This window comes from Ahaetulla prasina, chromosome 4 (assembly GCF_028640845.1).
Source record: "Ahaetulla prasina isolate Xishuangbanna chromosome 4, ASM2864084v1, whole genome shotgun sequence".
NCBI lineage: Eukaryota > Metazoa > Chordata > Lepidosauria > Squamata > Colubridae > Ahaetulla > Ahaetulla prasina.
The window spans coordinates 70,258,550-70,279,079 of NC_080542.1; the positions used below are offsets into that span (position 1 = coordinate 70,258,550).

At 39.1% G+C, this 20,530-nt stretch overlaps 1 protein-coding gene across 4 annotated transcripts in view; it reads left to right on the forward strand.

Annotated features, from left to right (window-relative positions):
* The window catches only part of AMPH (amphiphysin), a 153,792-nt gene that overhangs the window by 121,987 nt on the left and 11,275 nt on the right, over positions 1 to 20,530 (forward strand). The window contains exons 13-17 of one of the 4 annotated variants that reach the window (XM_058179675.1): positions 9,751 to 9,774; positions 12,546 to 12,569; positions 12,730 to 14,409; positions 14,818 to 14,850; positions 17,906 to 17,956. In XM_058179675.1, the coding sequence (XP_058035658.1) occupies positions 9,751 to 9,774; positions 12,546 to 12,569; positions 12,730 to 14,409; positions 14,818 to 14,850; positions 17,906 to 17,956 (1,812 nt within the window). The other 3 variants (XM_058179677.1, XM_058179679.1, XM_058179676.1) reach the window with 3 other exon arrangements.

Consider the following 20,530-nt stretch of genomic DNA (forward strand, 5'->3'; position numbering starts at 1 on the left):
TCCTGTCGCAGGAGGAAAATGTGGAGCCCAGCCAGCCAACTTGGGCTCCGCCTCCTTTTTTGTGTGTCCCCCACACATGCGCCCCAGCCTCTTCTCTCCATCACCTTTTGGACCTGGAAAGCCTCCTGGAAAGCCTCCTGCACCAACCTGGAACCCAAAACACAGCGGGCAGCTATTTCTGAACAGTAACTCCCCTGTGCCTGCCTGCCTGCTTGCCTGCCTGTCTGCCTTGCTGCTGCTATCAGGAAAGGCCCTGAAGCTGCACTGCCCAGGATCTACATTGGAGGTCGTTCGCATCTATGCAGGCCTGCAGCCTTTGCAGAGGCAGCAGCACGCCTCTGCTGCCACTCTTAAAGTTGATTGTTAAGAGCTGGAAGATGTTTTCTTAGATCTCCGACACTCCAACAATGACTTGGGGGAGATCTAAGGAAATGTCTTCCAGCTCTTCGTGATAGACTTTAAGAATGGTGAGAAACAGGCAGCAAGAGAAGCAGCAGTGGGGGCCACAGGGGCTAGTGTGTGTGTGTGTGTGTGTGTGTGTGTGTGTGTGTGTGTGACATTTGCCGCCCTCCCCCAGCACCGTCACTGCCGCTGCCCATCTCACTTCCAGCACAGTGGCTCCATCTCCCCGAAGGGTCGCCCACCCACCCATTGGCAGGGCCAGAAGTCAGGCAAGTATGGCAGGGCCACAGGGAAGGGAGCTAGCTAGCCAGGCAGCCCTGACATGGTTGCCTGCCTTCCTGGTGTTCCCTGTGGCCAGGCCGGCTTGCCTGCCTTCCTCCCACACATCCCCACTGCTCTTTTTTGGCTGCTTACCTTCCACAGTGGCTGGTCCAGAGTCGGGAAGGCAAGCTGATCCAGATTTTTGCTGCTGGAAAGTGGCTGGCCAAGAAGCCTCCAAAAAGGCTTTTTTGCCAGCCGCTTTCTCCACAGGCTGCTAAAAAGTATCAGCAGTGTCCCCATGTTCTTTGCACATGCCCATTGACTTGCAAGGCAATGGAATGCACATGCGCAAAGAACATGAGAGTGACAAACATGGCAGCCGGAGAACTGGTTGGGGGTGTGGCCAGCCAGCCATTACTACCAGTTCTCCAAATGCCAGCAGATTTTTACTACCGGCTCTCCCGAACCAGAGTGAGCCAGGAGCAACCCACCACTGCTCTTCCTTTCTTCCTCTCCTCTTCCCTTTCTTCTTTCTCTCTCCCTCCTTCTCCATTTTCATCTCTCTCCTTCTTCTTATCTCTCTCCATTGCTGTATTTATTTTCATTTCAATATTTCTGGTGTCCAGAGAATCCCAATTTTCTCATTTATTGAGTATATTTCTCAAACTTCCCCTCATATATTTTAGTTATTAACATTGTCTTCATCTTATTCCATTTGTATCTTACGATCAATTAATATAACCTTTCACCTCTTATTTTCTTAAAGTTTTTGTTCACAATTCAATAATTATTATTCTCTTCCAATAGTATACATCATTTAATAACATTTCAATTTTATTTTCTTTTTCTTCCATTAACTGCAGTCATTGTTTATTTTTCCCTATCATCTCTTTAACTTCTTTCAATTCTCGTTCCATTTGTTCCGTTCTTCCAACCACCTTATCTATTCTTGTCTTAAGGTCTTCGTGTATGTTCTGTAACATGTTTTTTATACCCATATTAAGTTTCTCTTGCTGTGATGTAGTTTCTGTCGTCTTTGTTGATATTGATGGTGATGATAAATGTTGTGTTGCTTTCTTCACCTTTTTCATCATGTCTCTTCAGATCACACCACCCAATTTATAATCCAAATAGTCCAATTCTCCAATTTCAGCTATTTCTTTGTTCAAATTCCAAACTCAAATTCCAAATCTGTTCCCCAAACCACCAATCTCTTCAGGTTCTTGATACCTGAATCCACTTGTGTTTAAAGGGGATAGGCCGTCTAGAGCAAAAAAAATATCAGGATATCCAAAATGAACCAACAGCCACCCAATAGGCCAAAAAGGGGCAGAAAAAAGAAAAAAAATTAAAATATGAAAAAGAAAAAAACAAATCAAGACAAAAATAAAAATTCACCAATTAAAATTTTTTGAGATATCCAATCACTCAATAAAAATATAGAATGTGTAAAATATCTTCTTCAGAGAAAAATTTCAAGAATGGAAAAAGGAGAGAAAAGAAAGGACCAAAAAGAAAAGAACAAAGTCCAGAAGAAAAAAGGCCCAAAGGAAAACAAGAAAGGAAATAGAATATCACTTTTCCAAAATCTTCCAACGTTTGTAAATCTTTTAATCGAAAGAGAAAAGAAAAAGAAAAAAAAACAAACACAAACACAAACACAAAGCAGTGAACTCACTCCAAATGATTTACAAAAACTTTCCTTCTTCTTTTTCCCTGTCTCCTGTTACAAAAATCACAAGACCACTTCTTATCAAAGACTTCTTGCTATTTTCCAAAACATTGTCCAAAGTCATTCTGCTTTCATCTTTTCCTATTCAAAATATCTATTGAATTTCTCTATCACCACTAGATGGCACTGCGGTTCACTTAAAATGCCTTTTACATATAACAATACTTTTTTCTTTTTTTAACTTTATTCTTCCAGCTCAAAAAACTTATTTTCCAGAAAGTAATTCATTAATCATGCAAAATTTCTTTGTCCAATCTGCTTTCAATTCCTTAAATCAATTTAATCTTTTTAGTAATTAGTCTTTATTAGTGGCTTCCACCTTCTCACCGCTGTTCTGGAAGTGGGAAGTTAGCCTTATTTCTCTGCCTCCCCTCTCCTCTTTGCCACAACTTTCAAATAATTTTTTTTTAAGTTCAGGAGATAATAATATAAAAGGTATTTTGTTTCTAAGACTTCTGTTCTCATCCAGACGATCGCCTTGCTTTCTTTCCTTTCTTTCTTCCATGTGGCCATCCTGGCTTTTAACAGCTCCTATGGTTGCCTTACTTCGCTGCTGGGTCGGAGGCTGTTACAGGCACTTCAGGGGGGTTGCGATTCCCCTGTTTGCACCTGCCTGCACCTCCATTCTTCACTGTTCTTACAGGACAGCTATGATCCCTGGGGATCCCCTCAGTCAGCTAGGATTCAGCATTTTTCCGGAGCCCTGGAATTTGCCGTTCTGCCACGACACTGGCCACTAAAAGATCAATTTCCAAATTAAGTAACATTATAAATCATTAGAAAGCAAGCTTAGACCTAACAGGCAATCAAATAAAAAAGGATTTAGTGCAATAAGATCCCTTCCCTTTTAAAACAACCCATTTTTCTATTTCTATGGATCTGTATACTGAAGACCTTGAGGACCAAGTAGGCTGTAGGCAGAATGAGGTGTGCAAAGCTCAAGTCAATTAGTGAAGGATTTCTAACTTGAAGTATAGGACAGGAAGGAGAAACCTTATAATGCAATTTGAGCTGGCATTATAAATAAACTGAAGTTTATTTATGGTTTATTTATTTATGGTAAATGGTCTGATACTGTCAAAGCTCTCCTTACAGTTGATGTCAGTAAGGAAGTATCTGAGAAGTATAAAGGCATCATGGCAGAGTTAAAACAGGCCACACAAAAAAAGCAGTCATTAATTTCAGCTATTTCTTTGTTCAAATTCCAAACTCAAATTCCAAATCTGTTCCCCAAACCACCAATCTCTTCAGGTTCTTGATACCTGAATCCACTTGTGTTTAAAGGGGATAGGCCGTCTAGAGCAAAAAAAATATCAGGATATCCAAAATGAACCAACAGCCACCCAATAGGCCAAAAAGGGGCAGAAAAAAGAAAAAAAATTAAAATATGAAAAAGAAAAAAACAAATCAAGACAAAAATAAAAATTCACCAATTAAAATTTTTTGAGATATCCAATCACTCAATAAAAATATAGAATGTGTAAAATATCTTCTTCAGAGAAAAATTTCAAGAATGGAAAAAGGAGAGAAAAGAAAGGACCAAAAAGAAAAGAACAAAGTCCAGAAGAAAAAAGGCCCAAAGGAAAACAAGAAAGGAAATAGAATATCACTTTTCCAAAATCTTCCAACGTTTGTAAATCTTTTAATCGAAAGAGAAAAGAAAAAGAAAAAAAAACAAACACAAACACAAACACAAAGCAGTGAACTCACTCCAAATGATTTACAAAAACTTTCCTTCTTCTTTTTCCCTGTCTCCTGTTACAAAAATCACAAGACCACTTCTTATCAAAGACTTCTTGCTATTTTCCAAAACATTGTCCAAAGTCATTCTGCTTTCATCTTTTCCTATTCAAAATATCTATTGAATTTCTCTATCACCACTAGATGGCACTGCGGTTCACTTAAAATGCCTTTTACATATAACAATACATTTTTCTTTTTTTAACTTTATTCTTCCAGCTCAAAAAACTTATTTTCCAGAAAGTAATTCATTAATCATGCAAAATTTCTTTGTCCAATCTGCTTTCAATTCCTTAAATCAATTTAATCTTTTTAGTAATTAGTCTTTATTAGTGGCTTCCACCTTCTCACCGCTGTTCTGGAAGTGGGAAGTTAGCCTTATTTCTCTGCCTCCCCTCTCCTCTTTGCCACAACTTTCAAATAATTTTTTTTTAAGTTCAGGAGATAATAATATAAAAGGTATTTTGTTTCTAAGACTTCTGTTCTCATCCAGACGATCGCCTTGCTTTCTTTCCTTTCTTTCTTCCATGTGGCCATCCTGGCTTTTAACAGCTCCTATGGTTGCCTTACTTCGCTGCTGGGTCGGAGGCTGTTACAGGCACTTCAGGGGGGTTGCGATTCCCCTGTTTGCACCTGCCTGCACCTCCATTCTTCACTGTTCTTACAGGACAGCTATGATCCCTGGGGATCCCCTCAGTCAGCTAGGATTCAGCATTTTTCCGGAGCCCTGGAATTTGCCGTTCTGCCACGACACTGGCCACTAAAAGATCAATTTCCAAATTAAGTAACATTATAAATCATTAGAAAGCAAGCTTAGACCTAACAGGCAATCAAATAAAAAAGGATTTAGTGCAATAAGATCCCTTCCCTTTTAAAACAACCCATTTTTCTATTTCTATGGATCTGTATACTGAAGACCTTGAGGACCAAGTAGGCTGTAGGCAGAATGAGGTGTGCAAAGCTCAAGTCAATTAGTGAAGGATTTCTAACTTGAAGTATAGGACAGGAAGGAGAAACCTTATAATGCAATTTGAGCTGGCATTATAAATAAACTGAAGTTTATTTATGGTTTATTTATTTATGGTAAATGGTCTGATACTGTCAAAGCTCTCCTTACAGTTGATGTCAGTAAGGAAGTATCTGAGAAGTATAAAGGCATCATGGCAGAGTTAAAACAGGCCACACAAAAAAAGCAGTCATTAATATCATTTATTTTTTTAGTAAATGAAATTTTTCATATTATCATACTATCCAGGAAAAGAATACTTTACTGGATATGATCCTAAATAGGAACAGCTGTTAAATCTGCTTCTTAAAAGGTTGTTTTATGATAGAAGTCCTTGGTTACATGCTTATGATTATCTTATACTGTTGTAGCAGTTCATTGAAATATACTTAGAAATGAAACTGTGGTAGGATTGAGAAACTAAAATTGAAAAATGTATGGCAACAGAAAAACAGACTATACATTCATGGCAGAAGTCTAATAAATCCAAGCAGGAATAATTTCGTTAAATAAAATATATCACATAACAAGGCAAGCTAGGACACTTAGAATATAGTTTTTGAAGAAAAAGAGAAGTTATTTTTTAAAAAAATCTAAGTCACCCAAATACAAATGAGCAATAATCACAGATGACCAAAGTATAATAATATTAAAAAAAATTAAGTAGCATTAGAACTAAGGGGAAAAAAGAGGAGAGAAAGGAATTGGGTGGGGGGGATTAGAATGCTTTTTTTACCAATGTTTTTTTCTTTATCTTTTTTTAAACAACTTTTTTGAAATCTATTTTTTGCCATCAGATTTCCCCCCCCAACTTTTGCTCTACAAGCAATTCTCAAGTTAAAACCATTCATTTAGTGTCTGTTTGAAGTTACAACAATGCTGATAAAAGTGACTTATGACCACTTTTCACACTTACGATTGTTGTGGCATCCCCATGGTCATGTGATTGATATTGGGTTGCTTGGCAACTGGCATGTATTTCTGACAGTTGCACTGTGCCAGGGTCATGTGATCACAGGTTGTAACCTTCCCAGATGGCTTTCAACAAGCAAAATCATTGGGGGAAGGCACTTTTTCTTAATGATCACATGATTCACTTAACAACTGTGGTGATTTGCTTAATTGTGACAAAAAGTTCATAAAATGGAGCAAAACTCACTTAACAACTGCCTTATTTAGCAACAGAAATTTGGGGCTCAATTGTTGTCATAAGTTGAGGACTACTGTAGTCAGTGGTGGAATTCAAATTTTTTTACTACTGGTTCTGTGGGCTTGGCCTGGTGAGCATGTTGTGGCTTGGTGGGCATGGCTTAGTGGGCATGGCAGGGAAAATCTCCATTCCTACCCCACTCCAGGGAAAGGATATTGCAAAATCTCCATTTCCACCCCACTCTGGAGCCAGCCAGAAGTTGTTTTTACCGGTTCTCCAAACTACTCAAAATTTTCACTACAGGTTCTTCATCTCTCTCTTCGGGGAGCTGAGAGAGATGAAATGCCGGAGAAGACGCCTAGAGAGTGTTTGGAGGTCCAGCAGGTCCGAGGCTGATCGGACACTAGTGAGGTCCTTTACCAGGACCTACCTAGTGGCAATGAGGGAGGCGAAACGCTCCTACGTTTCCACCCTCATTGCGTCGGCAGATAACCGCCCGGCCGCCCTGTTTCGGGTGACCCATTCCCTCCTTCAACAAGAGGGGCGGGATGACCCCCTGCAGGGTCGAGCCGAGGAGTTTAATGGTTATCTATAGGATAAAATCGTTCAGCTTCGTGATGGCTTGGACCATGATTGCGATGATTCAGCCGAGGTGACAGAGACTCGTCTTGTTGAGGTTATGTGGGATGAGTTTGATTCTGTGGCTCCCGAGGACGTGGACAGGTTGCTGGGGAGGTTGCATGCGACTACGTTTTTACTGGACCCGTGTCCTTCCTGGTTAGTACTGGCTGCTCAGGAAGTGACACGAGGCTGGTTCCAGGGGATTATAAATGCTTCTTTGGCTGAAGGGGTTTTCCCCACCGCCTTGAAGGAGGCGGTGGTGAGACCTCTCCTGAAGAGGCCTTCCCTGGACCCAGCTATTTTGGGAAATTATCGTCCAGTCTCCAACCTTCGCTTTTTAGCGAAGGTTGTAGAGAGTGTGGTTGCATGGCAGCTTCCCCGGCACCTGGAGGAAGCTGTCTATCTAGACCCGTTCCAGTCCGGCTTCCGACCCGGTTATAGCACGGAGACGGCTTTGGTCGCGTTGGTGGATGACCTCTGGAGGGCCAGGGACAGGGGTTGTTCCTCTGCCTTGGTCCTATTATTTATTTTTATTTATTTATTTATTTTATTTGATTTTTATACCGCCCTTCTCCCGAAGGACTCAGGGCGGTGTACAGGCATAATAAAACCGACAATACAATATACAAGTTTAAAATACGATTTAAAAAACTTATTTTAAATTAGCCCAATGATTAAAATTTACCATACTAAGAAAACCCCATTTAAAATTAATAAATTTAAACATTAAAATCCCAATTTAAGCCAGCCCTGCGCGGATAAAAAGATGAGTCTTGAGTTCGCGACGAAATGTCCGAAGGTCGGGTATTTGGCGTAAACCCGGGGGAAGTTCGTTCCAGAGTGTGGGAGCCCCCACAGAGAAGGCCCTTCCCCTGGGGGCCGCCAGCCGACATTGTTTGGCGGACGGCACCCTGAGAAGTCCCTCTCTATGGGAGCGTACGGGTCGGTGGGAGGCGTGTGGTAACAGCAGGCGGTCCTGTAAGTACCCAGGTCCTAAGCCATGGAGCGATTTAAAGGTCATAACCAACACCTTAAAGTGCACCCGGTTAGATCTTTTAGTGGCTTTTGATACCATCGACCATGGTATCCTGCTGCGCCGGTTGGAGGGATTGGGAGTGGGAGGCACCGTTTATCGGTGGTTCTCCTCCTATCTCTCTGACCGGTCGCAATCGGTGTTGACAGGGGGGCAGAGGTCGTCCTCGAGGGGCCTCACTTGTGGGGTACCTCAGGGGTCGATTCTCTCGCCTACCCTGTTCAACATCTACATGAAGCTGCTGGGCGAGGTCATCAGTGGTTTCGGGGTGAGTTATCATCTGTACGCTGATGACACTCAACTGTACTTTTCCACCCCGGACCACCCCAACGAAGCGGTCGAAGTGCTGTCCCGGTGCCTGGAAGCCGTACGGGTCTGGATGGGGAGAAACAGATTCGGGCTCAATCCCTCCAAGACGGAGTGGCTGTGGATTCCGGCACCCCGTTACAGTCAGCTGCACCGCAGCTGACTGTTGGGGGCGAGTTAGTGGCCCCAAAGGAGGTGGTTCGCAACTTGGGCGTCCTCCTGGATGGCCGGCTGTCCTTTGAGGAACATCTGGCGGCCGTCACCAGGAGGGCTTTTTACCAAGTCCGCTTGGTTCGCCAGTTGCGTCCCTTCCTTGACCGGGATGCCTTATGCACGGTCACTCACGCTCTGGTTACGTCTCGGCTGGATTATTGCAATGCTCTCTACATGGGGCTGTCCTTGAGGTGCACCGGAGGCTGCAGTTAGTCAGAATGCAGCTGCGCGAGTGGTAACGGGAGCCGTTCGAGGCTCCCACGTAACACCACTGCTCCGTAGTTTGCACTGGCTTCCTGTGGTCTTTCGGGTGCGCTTCAAGATCCTGGTTACCACCTTTAAAGCGCTCCATGGCTTAGGACCCGGTACTTACGGGACCGCCTGCTGTTACCGTATGCCTCCCATCGACCGTGCGCTCTCACAGAGGGCCTTCTCAGGGTGCCGTCCGCCAAACAATGTCGGCTGGCGGCTCCCAGGGGTAGGGCCTTCTCTGTGGGAGCACCGACGCTCTGGAATGAACTCCCCCCTGGCTTACGTCAAGTGCCTGATCTTCGGACCTTTCGTCGTGAGCTAAAAACATACTTATTCACTCAAGCAGGACTGGCATAAATAGTTGATTTTAAATTGGGGTTTTAGAGATTTTAAATATTTGTAAATTTTTAAATTATCGGCCATTTATTAATAATTTCTTTTACTTTCTTTTAATTGTATATACTCTGTATTTTATTTCGGCTGTACACCGCCCTGAGTCCTTCGGGAGAAGGGCGGTATAAAAATCTAATAAAATAAATAAATAAAAATAAAAATAAGAACCTGTCAGAACTTGCTGAATTCCAACCCTGCCTATAGTGTAAAGTTCATTTTATGTATGCCTGCGTATTCTTTTCCTTTTGTTTTTGCTATTATTTTATTAATTTAAAAAATAATTAAAAATAAGGGATGTGATTATTCAGTCAGGGATATTATGATTATCAACAATGCTCTTGAGAGCTACCAGTTTATCACAATTGGGGGGTTTAGCAGCAAACCTCCCGGAGAATGACACTTTAAGAGATAACTTTGGAATTCCTTTTCATTGGATAAAACACATATAAATGTTTGGAATATGGTATGGTATGGTATGGGCTAGGATGCACCCAGATCCATTGCTCTAATCTATAACTAATTCCTTTGTCAACTTTGATTATACACATGTATAATCACATTATTATCTAATTATACTTTACAGCACATAAAAAAGATGTATAAATGAGGTTTTGAACATTGTCCTTCTTTTCCCTTCTCAGACGCTACCTTGGGATCTGTGGACGGTATGGTTGGCTTTTATTTCTTTTTATCTTGTTTTTGTTTTATATCTCAATAGTAACTTTAATGTGCAAAATATGTTAATCACAAAAAAGTTGTCTAAATTTTGAGAGGCAAGTTAGAGAAAGGAATAAGTAATAGAATAACAATTAAATGTTGATTTCTGTACTCAGATTTTAATTTAGTTTGAAAAGTCTCTGAGGTTACCTTCTGTATCTGTATTTTTATAGTAGCCCCAAAATTTTGAAATTGTCTTGCTTTAAGAAAAAATTAAATATGCTGTAGTATTTGTTGATAATTACATCTGTAAATAATATTTATATCACCCTCTTAAACTATAAATTATTCCACTAATATGTGGTGACAAAATTTAAGAATATAAACTGCTTTAATGTTAAAGAGCTCTGCGTAATTTCATTATAGATACAATTTTTAATACTGACAGAAATTATGCTGATTTGGAAAAAAAATACTCATCTGTTTCTTGTTTTCCTCTCTTTATTGTGAATTACAGAAAACAATTTAAAGAATCCTACATTGATGGAAAGATTATGTAGACTCTTTGGTTACGTTAATATTCACAAATTACTGATACAAATACTCTGTACCATAAATTTGTAAATGAACATTAAACAAACATAATTTTATAATTTTAGTTCATTGAGTAGTCTCTATCCCATGGAAATCATTCAGACTGACCATGAAAGAAAAGCTTAAAACATTTTGATTACTCTCAGTTATGCCATCCCCCAATCCCCCCACCCCATCTTCAAATCTAGACGCACTTTAAAGACATTTTACTGGTTGAATAGAGCAAGGCTAGTGCTCATTATCCTTCCCTCTAACATGGACTGTGCCCTGGTTTGGATGCTCCATTGTCTCAATCTGTAATACCTTTTTGGTGTTCTTTGAGCTTACTTGTTTCCTTGCAGGCATTTTGTTTTCCAGCTAAGTAGCATTTTCACTATAAAAAGGGAGTAGGGTTTGTTTATATACTGTATATGTACTGCTCTATTTATATACTGTAGATCAGGGGTCTCCAACCTTTTGGATCTCAAGGACCACCAAATCCATAATTTTAAATCCTGCGGATCACTGTGGGTGGAGGCTCAGCCGTCTTTCAGGCCTACCTGTCTGCTTTTAACAAGACCCCCAGATGGGAAGCCCAAGAGAAAGTGCCTGCTCCAGGCACACAGTCTGGAAACCTCTTTTGTGTTCCTTCTCTTGAGAAGCTTGGTCAATCTGAGAGAAGGAAAACGAAGACAGGCAGACTGACGGAGGCTTGCTGATGTTGGTGGGAAAGTTGGTCCCATATTCCAGAACTATAGTAGTTCTGTATAGCAGAGGTCCCCGGCAGACCAGTGCACCTGGGTGGAGGAGCTTCTTTGGGATGACCAAACGGCCAATCCTGTGACTAGTATAGCTCTGGAATATGGGACCAGATCATGATGGGGCTGGAAATCTCCACCATAGGGATGGCATATGTAATGTGCAACTTTGCAGGTGGTGCAATGTACAAAAAGGAGTGCAGCCCTTGCCAGCTGAAACTAAGTAATGATGCTGTTGCAGCGGGGGGGGGGGGGGGAAGCGGGCCAAAGCGGCAGTGGCGATGGCTGGAAGGTGCAGGAGCGAAGTGCTATTTGTGTGGCATCAGCATTCTGCCTTCACCACGGTATATTTGCGCCAGCTGGTGGTGCCAAGGCAGCCCTTGTCTCCTGCCACTTGGGGCTCAGAGCGGTAAACTATGTCTGGAAAGCACTACAGCAGAGAGAAGCAGCCGGAGTCCACCCTAGCTTTACTGTCCATTGGGGACACTAAATTGGTCCCCTGCAAACTCTCATCTCTCAAGGAGCCCAGCCAAAGATTCCCATGCTGCTTCAGCGAGTGCTCCTCAAGAAATGAAAATTTGCAGGGGGCCAATTTAGCCTCCAGGCTAGCTACAAGAGAAACGTTCATTCTCAGCCATATTTGAGATTTCTAGATGCAGTGGACAGCAAAGCTAGGGTTGACCTCAGGCGCTTCTCTCCTCTAACAGGCAGCCAAGTTAACTGCCTGAAGGACCCCATTCTGTCCCTGGGAGTCAAAGAGCTGAAGCGCAAGCGGCACTGGAAACTTCAGCCAGGCTCCTCATGAGAAATGTAAAGATTTCTCTGAGGACCCCAAAAATTTTCTCACAGACCACTAGTAGTCCATGGACCACCAGTTGGTGACCACTGCTGTAGATTACTCTGTCAGTGATGGTGGGGGTGTTGTTTTCTGCTTGGTAGTTCTTTGTTTAGTCTATTTTCTGCTTAAATGTTTGACTGATTTCAAAGTTTCTTGATTAAGGTATTGTTTCCTGCTTGATTGTTTGTCTGGTGCTAATCCAGAGTTAATCCTATTATCGGGTGATAGATTGCTGTTAAGAGGTGTTCTGGTCTTTTTGTTTCCTTTGTAGCTTTCTTTGTCTCTTTTGAATGGTATGTAAATGTTGTTTATCTCTATATGCCTATTGATTACTGATTTTTTTGAATTGCCAAGCTTCTAGGAATTTCTGAGCATTTTTGGATTTGGATTGATCTAGGATACTGACAGTTTCCCAGTTGAAACTATAGTTAAGTCTGTTCATCTGTTGTGAAATTAAAGCATTTTCATTGTGTCTTCTGATTGCTAGTTGGTGTTTATAAATGCACTCTGGATTTTTAGGTTTATTTGACATGTTTCTTTTCAGTAACATGATGCAATATCTTCTCCATTTTCTCTGATCTTTTCTTTTTAATATTTTTTTTCTTCACAGACCAATAATGAGGTGGTGCAGCCGGTAAGTAGTTGCTTCCTTCAAATGTAGATTTTCCTTACAGATATTGTAAATTATATTAATTCCTTAATTTATTCAGTTAATTTTGATTTCTGTATTTTTTTCTCCCTAACCTTTATCATGCTCATCTTGTTTTTTTCTTTACTTTCCTACCTATTTAAAGCCTGACTCTCCAAAAAGTCATTCCCTGTGTAACCTGGTCATGGAGGAAAATCCAGACAGTGGGTCAACAGAAGATCCTAACAAGCCCCAAACTGATTTAGGTTCACTCAATGTGGGTCTAGATCCAGATTCCCTCAAGAAGTCAGCCAGTGAGGGCCAGGAAAGAACTGCTGGTGGTCCTATGCCTTTTCTTCAGGCAGAGGAAAGCTCAGCAGAATCATCTGATATGCTAGTTTTTCCTACTTTGCCTGCTCTAGGCAAGCATGAGGATGGTGCATCATGGACAGCTTATGCAAATGAACATGAAACTACTTTTCTAAGACCCTGCTTGGACATTAGTCATAGTGGAGATGATGGCACTGTTCTGGTGGAGAATAACCAGTTTTTAGTGAGTGAAACTTTGGCTGAGAAGTCTTCAGTGGAAACTGACAGCTTTTTGGGTGAAGAACCATTTAGTGTGGAAATGACAAAAGAGGCGAATCCAGGCTTAGAAGACTCTTTCTGGACAAATACGGACCCATGTGAAAAGGTAGACACCAGAGATCCTAAGCTCAAGGAGTCCTACAATGAAATTGAATGTTTTAAGGCCTTAGGACAACCTTATAATGAAGCTGTAAAAAAGACCAAGGTAGAAATTAGACAAGATTTAGAACGTATAAATGGGCAACAAGAAACAATTACCGATAGTTGTCCCCAGAAATTTGATGTAGATTTTAATAAGGCTGATATGGTTAAGAAGACAGTTGGAAGAGATTTCAAGAACATGAACAGCTCTACAGCTCTAGAACATAATAGACCTGAAATGCAGAATGCTTTGTGTTCCCTGTGTCAGGATCCTGAAGAAACATACGAGGGTAAGGGGGCCATAAAATGCATACAGGAAAGTGATATGGCAAGTATTATAGGAACTGCTAACCTCCAAGTCAAAGACAATTTTTCTACAGAGTTTGGAAATCTTGGGTATGATTTTGAAACAAAAGGGGCAGAAGAGTTTTGCAAAAAATATGAAGACTGTGGCCTCAATACCACTCAAGAGAATAAAGATATTGAATATAAAGCTAATTGTATATCCCTTGACAAGGATATGACTGCGCAGCATAGGCTTGAGAATCCAACTAATGCATATTTCAGTAGTTCCAAGTTAGAGAATATGGAAGGTGAATTGGCGGATAGGGAAATGTTTTGTGGGCCTGAAGAACCTAACATTAGTTTACCCAAAATGTTAGAGACAGAACCCTGGGATGACAGCTGGGATCCTACATTTAGTTCTGATTCCTGGGGGTTTTCTAGCCAGTCAATTAGCTATGATTCCTGTCCCTTTCCTCCCACACAAAACTCTCTAGATGGAAACTTGGACAACCTATGGCCAGGTTTCATGCAAGATTTAGGAGAATTAAACAATAGCTGGGGAACTGCATGTGTAATGACCAGTCAGCAGAATCAGGAAGCATCTTTACAGCAAGGATCATCTGGGGAAGAGACAAATATTAGCACCTGTGGATCAAACAAGATAAGTAGGCCATTGATTCTGTTCCAAATGGGAAACTCTGGAAAGGCTAGCACTGAAAACTTCACTAGCCCCAAAGAAAATGAGACCAACAGCTCAGATTTATCTGAAGATGAAATTGCTAACCGGAGATATGGATTGTTATACCAGGAAACTGAGGCTGATAAAGAAGAGGTACCTACCCTATTATATAGCATAGTTTAGAAAAGAGAGATTCCCTAGGTGATATTTACCTTTATATAAAATATGAATTTTATGAACAGTCCTCCTTATCTTTCCTTTGCTAATCTATATAGTCATGCAGTCGTGGCACAATTCAACCATATAATTATGCTAGGTTGACCACAAAGAGGTTGAATATGCCATCTTATTTTGTATCACATCTTGTTTTATAATTTTGCTTTTAGATAGTTTATGTTGCTGGCATCTCTTCCAATTATCAAAGTGTATCACTGTGCTTTCTTTTTATTTTTTTATTTTATTATCATTTTTCCCTTCACTTTAAAAGATGTTTATGTTTGGGCCATGTACAAATAAGACTTTGATATTAAAATCTGTCTTCTAATTTCTAATTTGGCCTAGGCATCAAGCAATGCTTTTAATGGATTTGCACAGGTAAGGAGTAACTTTATTTTATTTATATATCTATTTATCTAAAAAAATTTAAAGCCATCCTTCTGGGAGCTCACAACAACAATAAAACCCTAGATCCATTTTTTAAAAAAATAAAACAAAAACTTAGCAGCTCAGCCATTGCCTTTGGATGCTTCAACAACCCATCCAAGGCATTCTTACTCTATCCCAGAGTAAAAAATCAGAGTAAAAAGACCTCCCAGAAGACTGAAAGGGTTGAGGCCTGCTGGATCACTGGAAAAAGGGTGCATTATAAAGTAAGGGGAAGGCATGGAAAAGCACCTTTCTGAAGTCCTCTTAGATAGCAACATTTCAGGGAACAGACTTGGAGTGTGCTTATCCTATTTTATCTGACAGATACTGACAAGCCATCTCACAATCGGTCCATTCCTGTGCCATGTAGGGCTATAAACATGATACCAGGGTCTTTAATTTTACCTAGAAAAAAACTGGCAGCCAGTGCTGCTTGAACAACACATGGGCAAATCTTAAGCACCCGGCACTATGTGTGCCATGTTCTGGACCAGTTGCAGCTCTTGGGTAGTCATCAAGGGCAGCATAATATAAATGTTTTGGAGTAACACAAAGAGGAAATAACTTAAGTATGAGTAACAGTAAGTAAGGTTTCCCAGTCCATGAAAGAATACAATTTGCACTCAAGATGAATCTATGCAAAACCTTTTCCAATCATGGCTGCCAACTGCTTATTGATAAGGTCCCATGAGTGCAAGAGGATCCTCAAATCAGTCCAAGAAAGTGCTACCTCATCAGAGTAAAACATGAATATCACCAAACCCTGGGAGGGGAACGACCCCAAAGACATTCCATCTTGTCAGGGTTGAGTTGATGTTAATTTCTCCCTATCGAGACCCACACAGCTTCCAGGCACTTGGTCAGCACTGCTGTAGAATCCTTTGCCCTATCAGGAATGAAGATATGTATCCTGTGCCATCAAGTGACCTCACTGAGTAATTTCATGTAAATGTTAAAAAGGAGAGGTGAGCGACATGAAGCAACCCACAGTGCAGGGTCTAAGGGTTTGATCTATCCCCCATAACACTGACTGGACCAGCTGTAGAGAAAGGAGAATACTGCAAAACAGTGCCTCCCCAACTCCAGCAAGTGGGATCAAAAGATGATGGAATTGTAGGCCAACTTCACCAGAAAGCAGTGCATTATCAAATCCACAATATAATGGCAAATTCGATGCACATCTAGATGTCAGTAATTCATTAGGTTTAGAGGTATACAGACTCTGGATCTAAAGTAGACTCCCTTACTGCACCTGTTAGAAGCTCATTAAGGTCATGCATTTTTCTGTATTTGTACAACAGTCTCAAAAAATATCATCTGGGTTAAAAGACAGTAGAGCAACAACAGTTGTCTGCTTTCATGCCACTGTCTCAAATATCTATTGCCCTGAGTCTGCATGGCTACCATGCTGATCCAGGAAAAGGTACCAATCTTTAAGAAAATGTCAGATTATTGCAAATGCTCATATCAAATCTAAATATCTGATATGGTTGAATTTTTAAAAATTTTGCTTTAAATTTGCTTTCATAAAAACATTGAAAATATATATATTTAATGTGTTCCACCATTTTTAACACTACTGTTCTTTGTCAAGTTAATGTGAATTAGTTGGCTATCACAGTCAAATTGAAAGGTGTTGTGGAGCTTGGTGTCTTGTTAAACAAAGGTTTGGCCATCTTGTTGCCTTATATGCTGTGTATTATACCTTTAAATTTAATGCTTCCAAACTGGACTACATTAGATTCCAAATCTTAGCCAAGATACTGCTATTATAAACAATAATGTATGATATATCACATTTTGCAAACCAGACAGCTGCTATTGTGCATAACATTTACAAAAACTGCAACTTGATTAAAAATACTCAGCCTAGGATCATATGAAAACTCTACAAGTAATTATGACTTATGACCATAATTGAGCCTCAAATTACTCACTTAATGATTGTGCCAATCATTAAGTGAGTGACCACATGACCATGCCTGTTTGTTCAACTTTTTTTCAGCAGTCATTAAATGAGCATAACAGTCATGAACTGAACATGACAGTAATAATGTCTTGTATCTTATATCTTGTCTTTTTATGTACAATGAGAGCATATGCACCAAAGACAAATTCCTTGTGTGTCCAATCACACTTTGCCAATAAAGAATTCTATTCTATTCCATTCCATTCCATTCAATTCTAAAGTAAATGCTCCCCTTGTTAAGCAAACTTAATAGTTGTTAACAAAATATAGTGTCTGTAATGGGATTTTTTTTTGCTGGAAACCTTTTTAGATAGAAACACTAGTTTCCATAAAAATAAATGTAAATTGTGGCCACGTGATTGTAGGATACTGCAAATGGCCATAAATTCAGGCCAGGCACCCAAAATATCCAGGCACTTCTCCTTCATCATAGGAGAAGGTGGTCATTGGATGTTCGAATCTGAATCATAAGTTGTCCTGGGGCGGTCCATTATAACTTTGAATAGTCACTGAGTGATAAATCATAAGTCAAGGACTACCTGTACTGAAGTCAATGATCAATGACATATGAAATCCAATATTATATTTAATAGATCCTTTATAAATGAAAAAGCAACTCAAAGTACTACCCAAGAAATGTTAGAATAAAAATGCTATAATAATGAATGACATTGAATCAAATCTGTTTAATAAGAAAATATAACAGAAAAGTTTTAATGTCTATCAACAAGCTTTATAGTAATAATTCAGAGTGCCTCTTTGATTACAAAGTCAGTTTGTTTCTAGAAGGAATGTTTTTGCAAATCTCAGTCCCCAGATTCCATACTAGAAGCTTGCTTAACTCACAAAGAACTATGAAAAAATGATGTCAATTATCAAATGTTGAGAAAATATTAAATTAAATAAGAAGACAAAATTAGAATTGTATGTTTTGGGTAATGGTGCCATCATATTGTACATAATTTTTAGTAGGTTTTTAAATGCTGATGCTTAATTAATTCTTGGAATGTATTCTTCCTATATGTACGTTCCCAGGACACCTCCCTATTTTCATTGCAGCCAAGTCAGGATATTACAGATAATAAGGTAAGTTGTTGCTTTTTGTATCAACTTGTATTAACCTCACTTTCTAATTGCTTTTGGAAATTGCCATTTTAAAGCTATTAGAGATTGTCAGAAAAACAAGTTTGAAAAATCTGCAATTCTCACTGATAGGAAGAATAGCTACAATTAAAATGAATATATTGCTGAGATTATTGTATTTATTCCAAACAATTCTGATAAAACTGGGGTAAATATTTTGAGGAACTTAATAAAATTAAATTAAAATATATTTGGCAAGAGAAAAAAGCAAGAATTAGCCTAAAAATATTGCAGGATACAAGAAGTTGGATTACCAGATTGAGAACTGTATTACCAGGCTGTGGCATTAACATGGATGAAAGAATGGATTGTATTGAAAAATGTTAAGATTGTTGACTTATATTTGAGGGGCACAATTTGCAACTGGGATGGCATGCCTTCTTGTGGTATGGAAAAAGTAAGATACATGGTTACTTTCAAAGACATTACATAAGGAATGCATTACTGTTAGTATGGGAGAAAATTAGAGAGCAACACTATCTGAGGATACCAGTTTGGCTTTCAGCAATGGAAGCACCTAACGTTATCAACATGGGAAATATCGCTAGATATAAAGACATCCTGAATGAAAAGGGGAAGCTCAAAACTATACAAGAATTGAGCCATCAAAGGATCGATATGGCACGGTATTCACAAGTGCAGATACATTATAGATATGAGAAAGATGCTAAATCATATGGTTTTTATAAAAAATTAACAGAATTAAATATAAGTAGGGACAGAAGAAAGATTGATAAAGAAATTGTATAACTATTTATAGGGCATCAAACTGGAACAAATGAAGGAGATAATGATAGCATGGACAAAAAATTTTGGTTACACAATAGAATTAGATAAATGGCAGAAACCGTGGGAGAGGAACTATAAATTAACAATGTCAACCACATATAAAGAACTTTTGTATAAGATGTTTTACTGATGGCACTTTGTACCAGCGAGGCTGGCAAAGATGTTTAAAGATGCCAGCTAAATGTTGGAAATGCCACCAGATACCTGGGTCTTATTATCATATGTGGTGAACATGTGTAGAAGCAAAAATATATTGGACAAAAATACATACATGGCTGGAAAAAATGACAAAGCAACACACTGATTTAAAACCAGAAATATTTTTGTTGGGGATTTTACCTGAAACCTATAGCAAAGGAAATGCATATTTAATTATTCATGTATTAACTGCAGCTAGAATTGGGAATTATTTTATCGATGGTTAGAGAATAAAAATGGAAGTTAGAAACAAAAGGAGATTAGTGAAATGTAGAAAATGTGTTAAGATAGAGATGTAAACAATATGATTGTTATTATTATGACTATTAGGATTATTATGCTTAATATTATTATTATATTCTTATCAGAAGATATGTAAAGAGGGAAAATGAACATATTTATTACGCTCAGTATTACTACTGTAAGATCAGAGAATTATTATCAATACTGTTGCAAATTTTGATGGTTATTGCACAGAGATATTTGTACCCACACAACACACTGTTGAATGGAAGATGAAATGTTTATATTAAAAAAAAAATTTAAAAAAAGAATCATTGGGAAAAGAATATTGCAAAGAAACTTTGTAAGTTTTAAAATTTAAATTTAAAAGGCATTCATAAATGATAAAACAAGAAAATAATCTGGAAAATGTTTTGTTATTGGATCTACAAAAGAGGCTTATTAAAGCCTTGAAGAAATGTGTGATGGGAAGAAGAATTGAAGAGGAATCAAATCCTAGAATAACCATTTATGGACTTTTTACTGAAACCTGGAATGAAAACTTTATATTTATGAATTTGCTTATAGATGGAGAATGAGATGGAATTAAGAGCTTTTTAGATGTATAGGAAACAAAGAGTTATTGAATTTTTTATATTTGTTGTGATCAGGGTTAGAAGTCACTCTTTATATAGATATTATGCTGATATAGGCTCATTGCCCCATAATTTGGAGTGACATCCAGCAGTAGTTTCCAGATGTCCATCAAGAGGATCAGCTACGGCTGGATCTCTTTACAATCTGTGCCATCAACTGTTTTCTTCTATTTCAGTGGAGAGAGTAGATTTCTTCCAATTTCTGTGCTTCCTCATCATTCTATATTTGTTTTCATTGTTTCTACTGCTGATCATTGTTTTGGCGATTAGCAGTGTGGATGGCATTCTAATTCTCCTTGTAGCTCTGCCACCAATCCTTGATTTCTGTCCCTTTTTCTTTGAGCCTAAGTATTTCATCATGTTTCATTTTGACCAGATCATCTTATGATATATTGTGAAAAATCCAACATCTTAATTCCCAAACGCACTATTTGGAGAATCTATTTGGAGGGTAAACTGTCTGAAATATTGCAACCAAAACTTCCTCTCCTGAAGATAAATAATTGTAAATGGTGTAGAATTTTTTATTTTACTTCAGCAAGAAATGTAGATTTTCATGAATGTGCTATCTGCATATATGAAGTTTTAAATTTCCCATATCTATTTGACTTTTTGGTTTTATTTAGCAATAATTTCTTTTGTTCATGTTTTC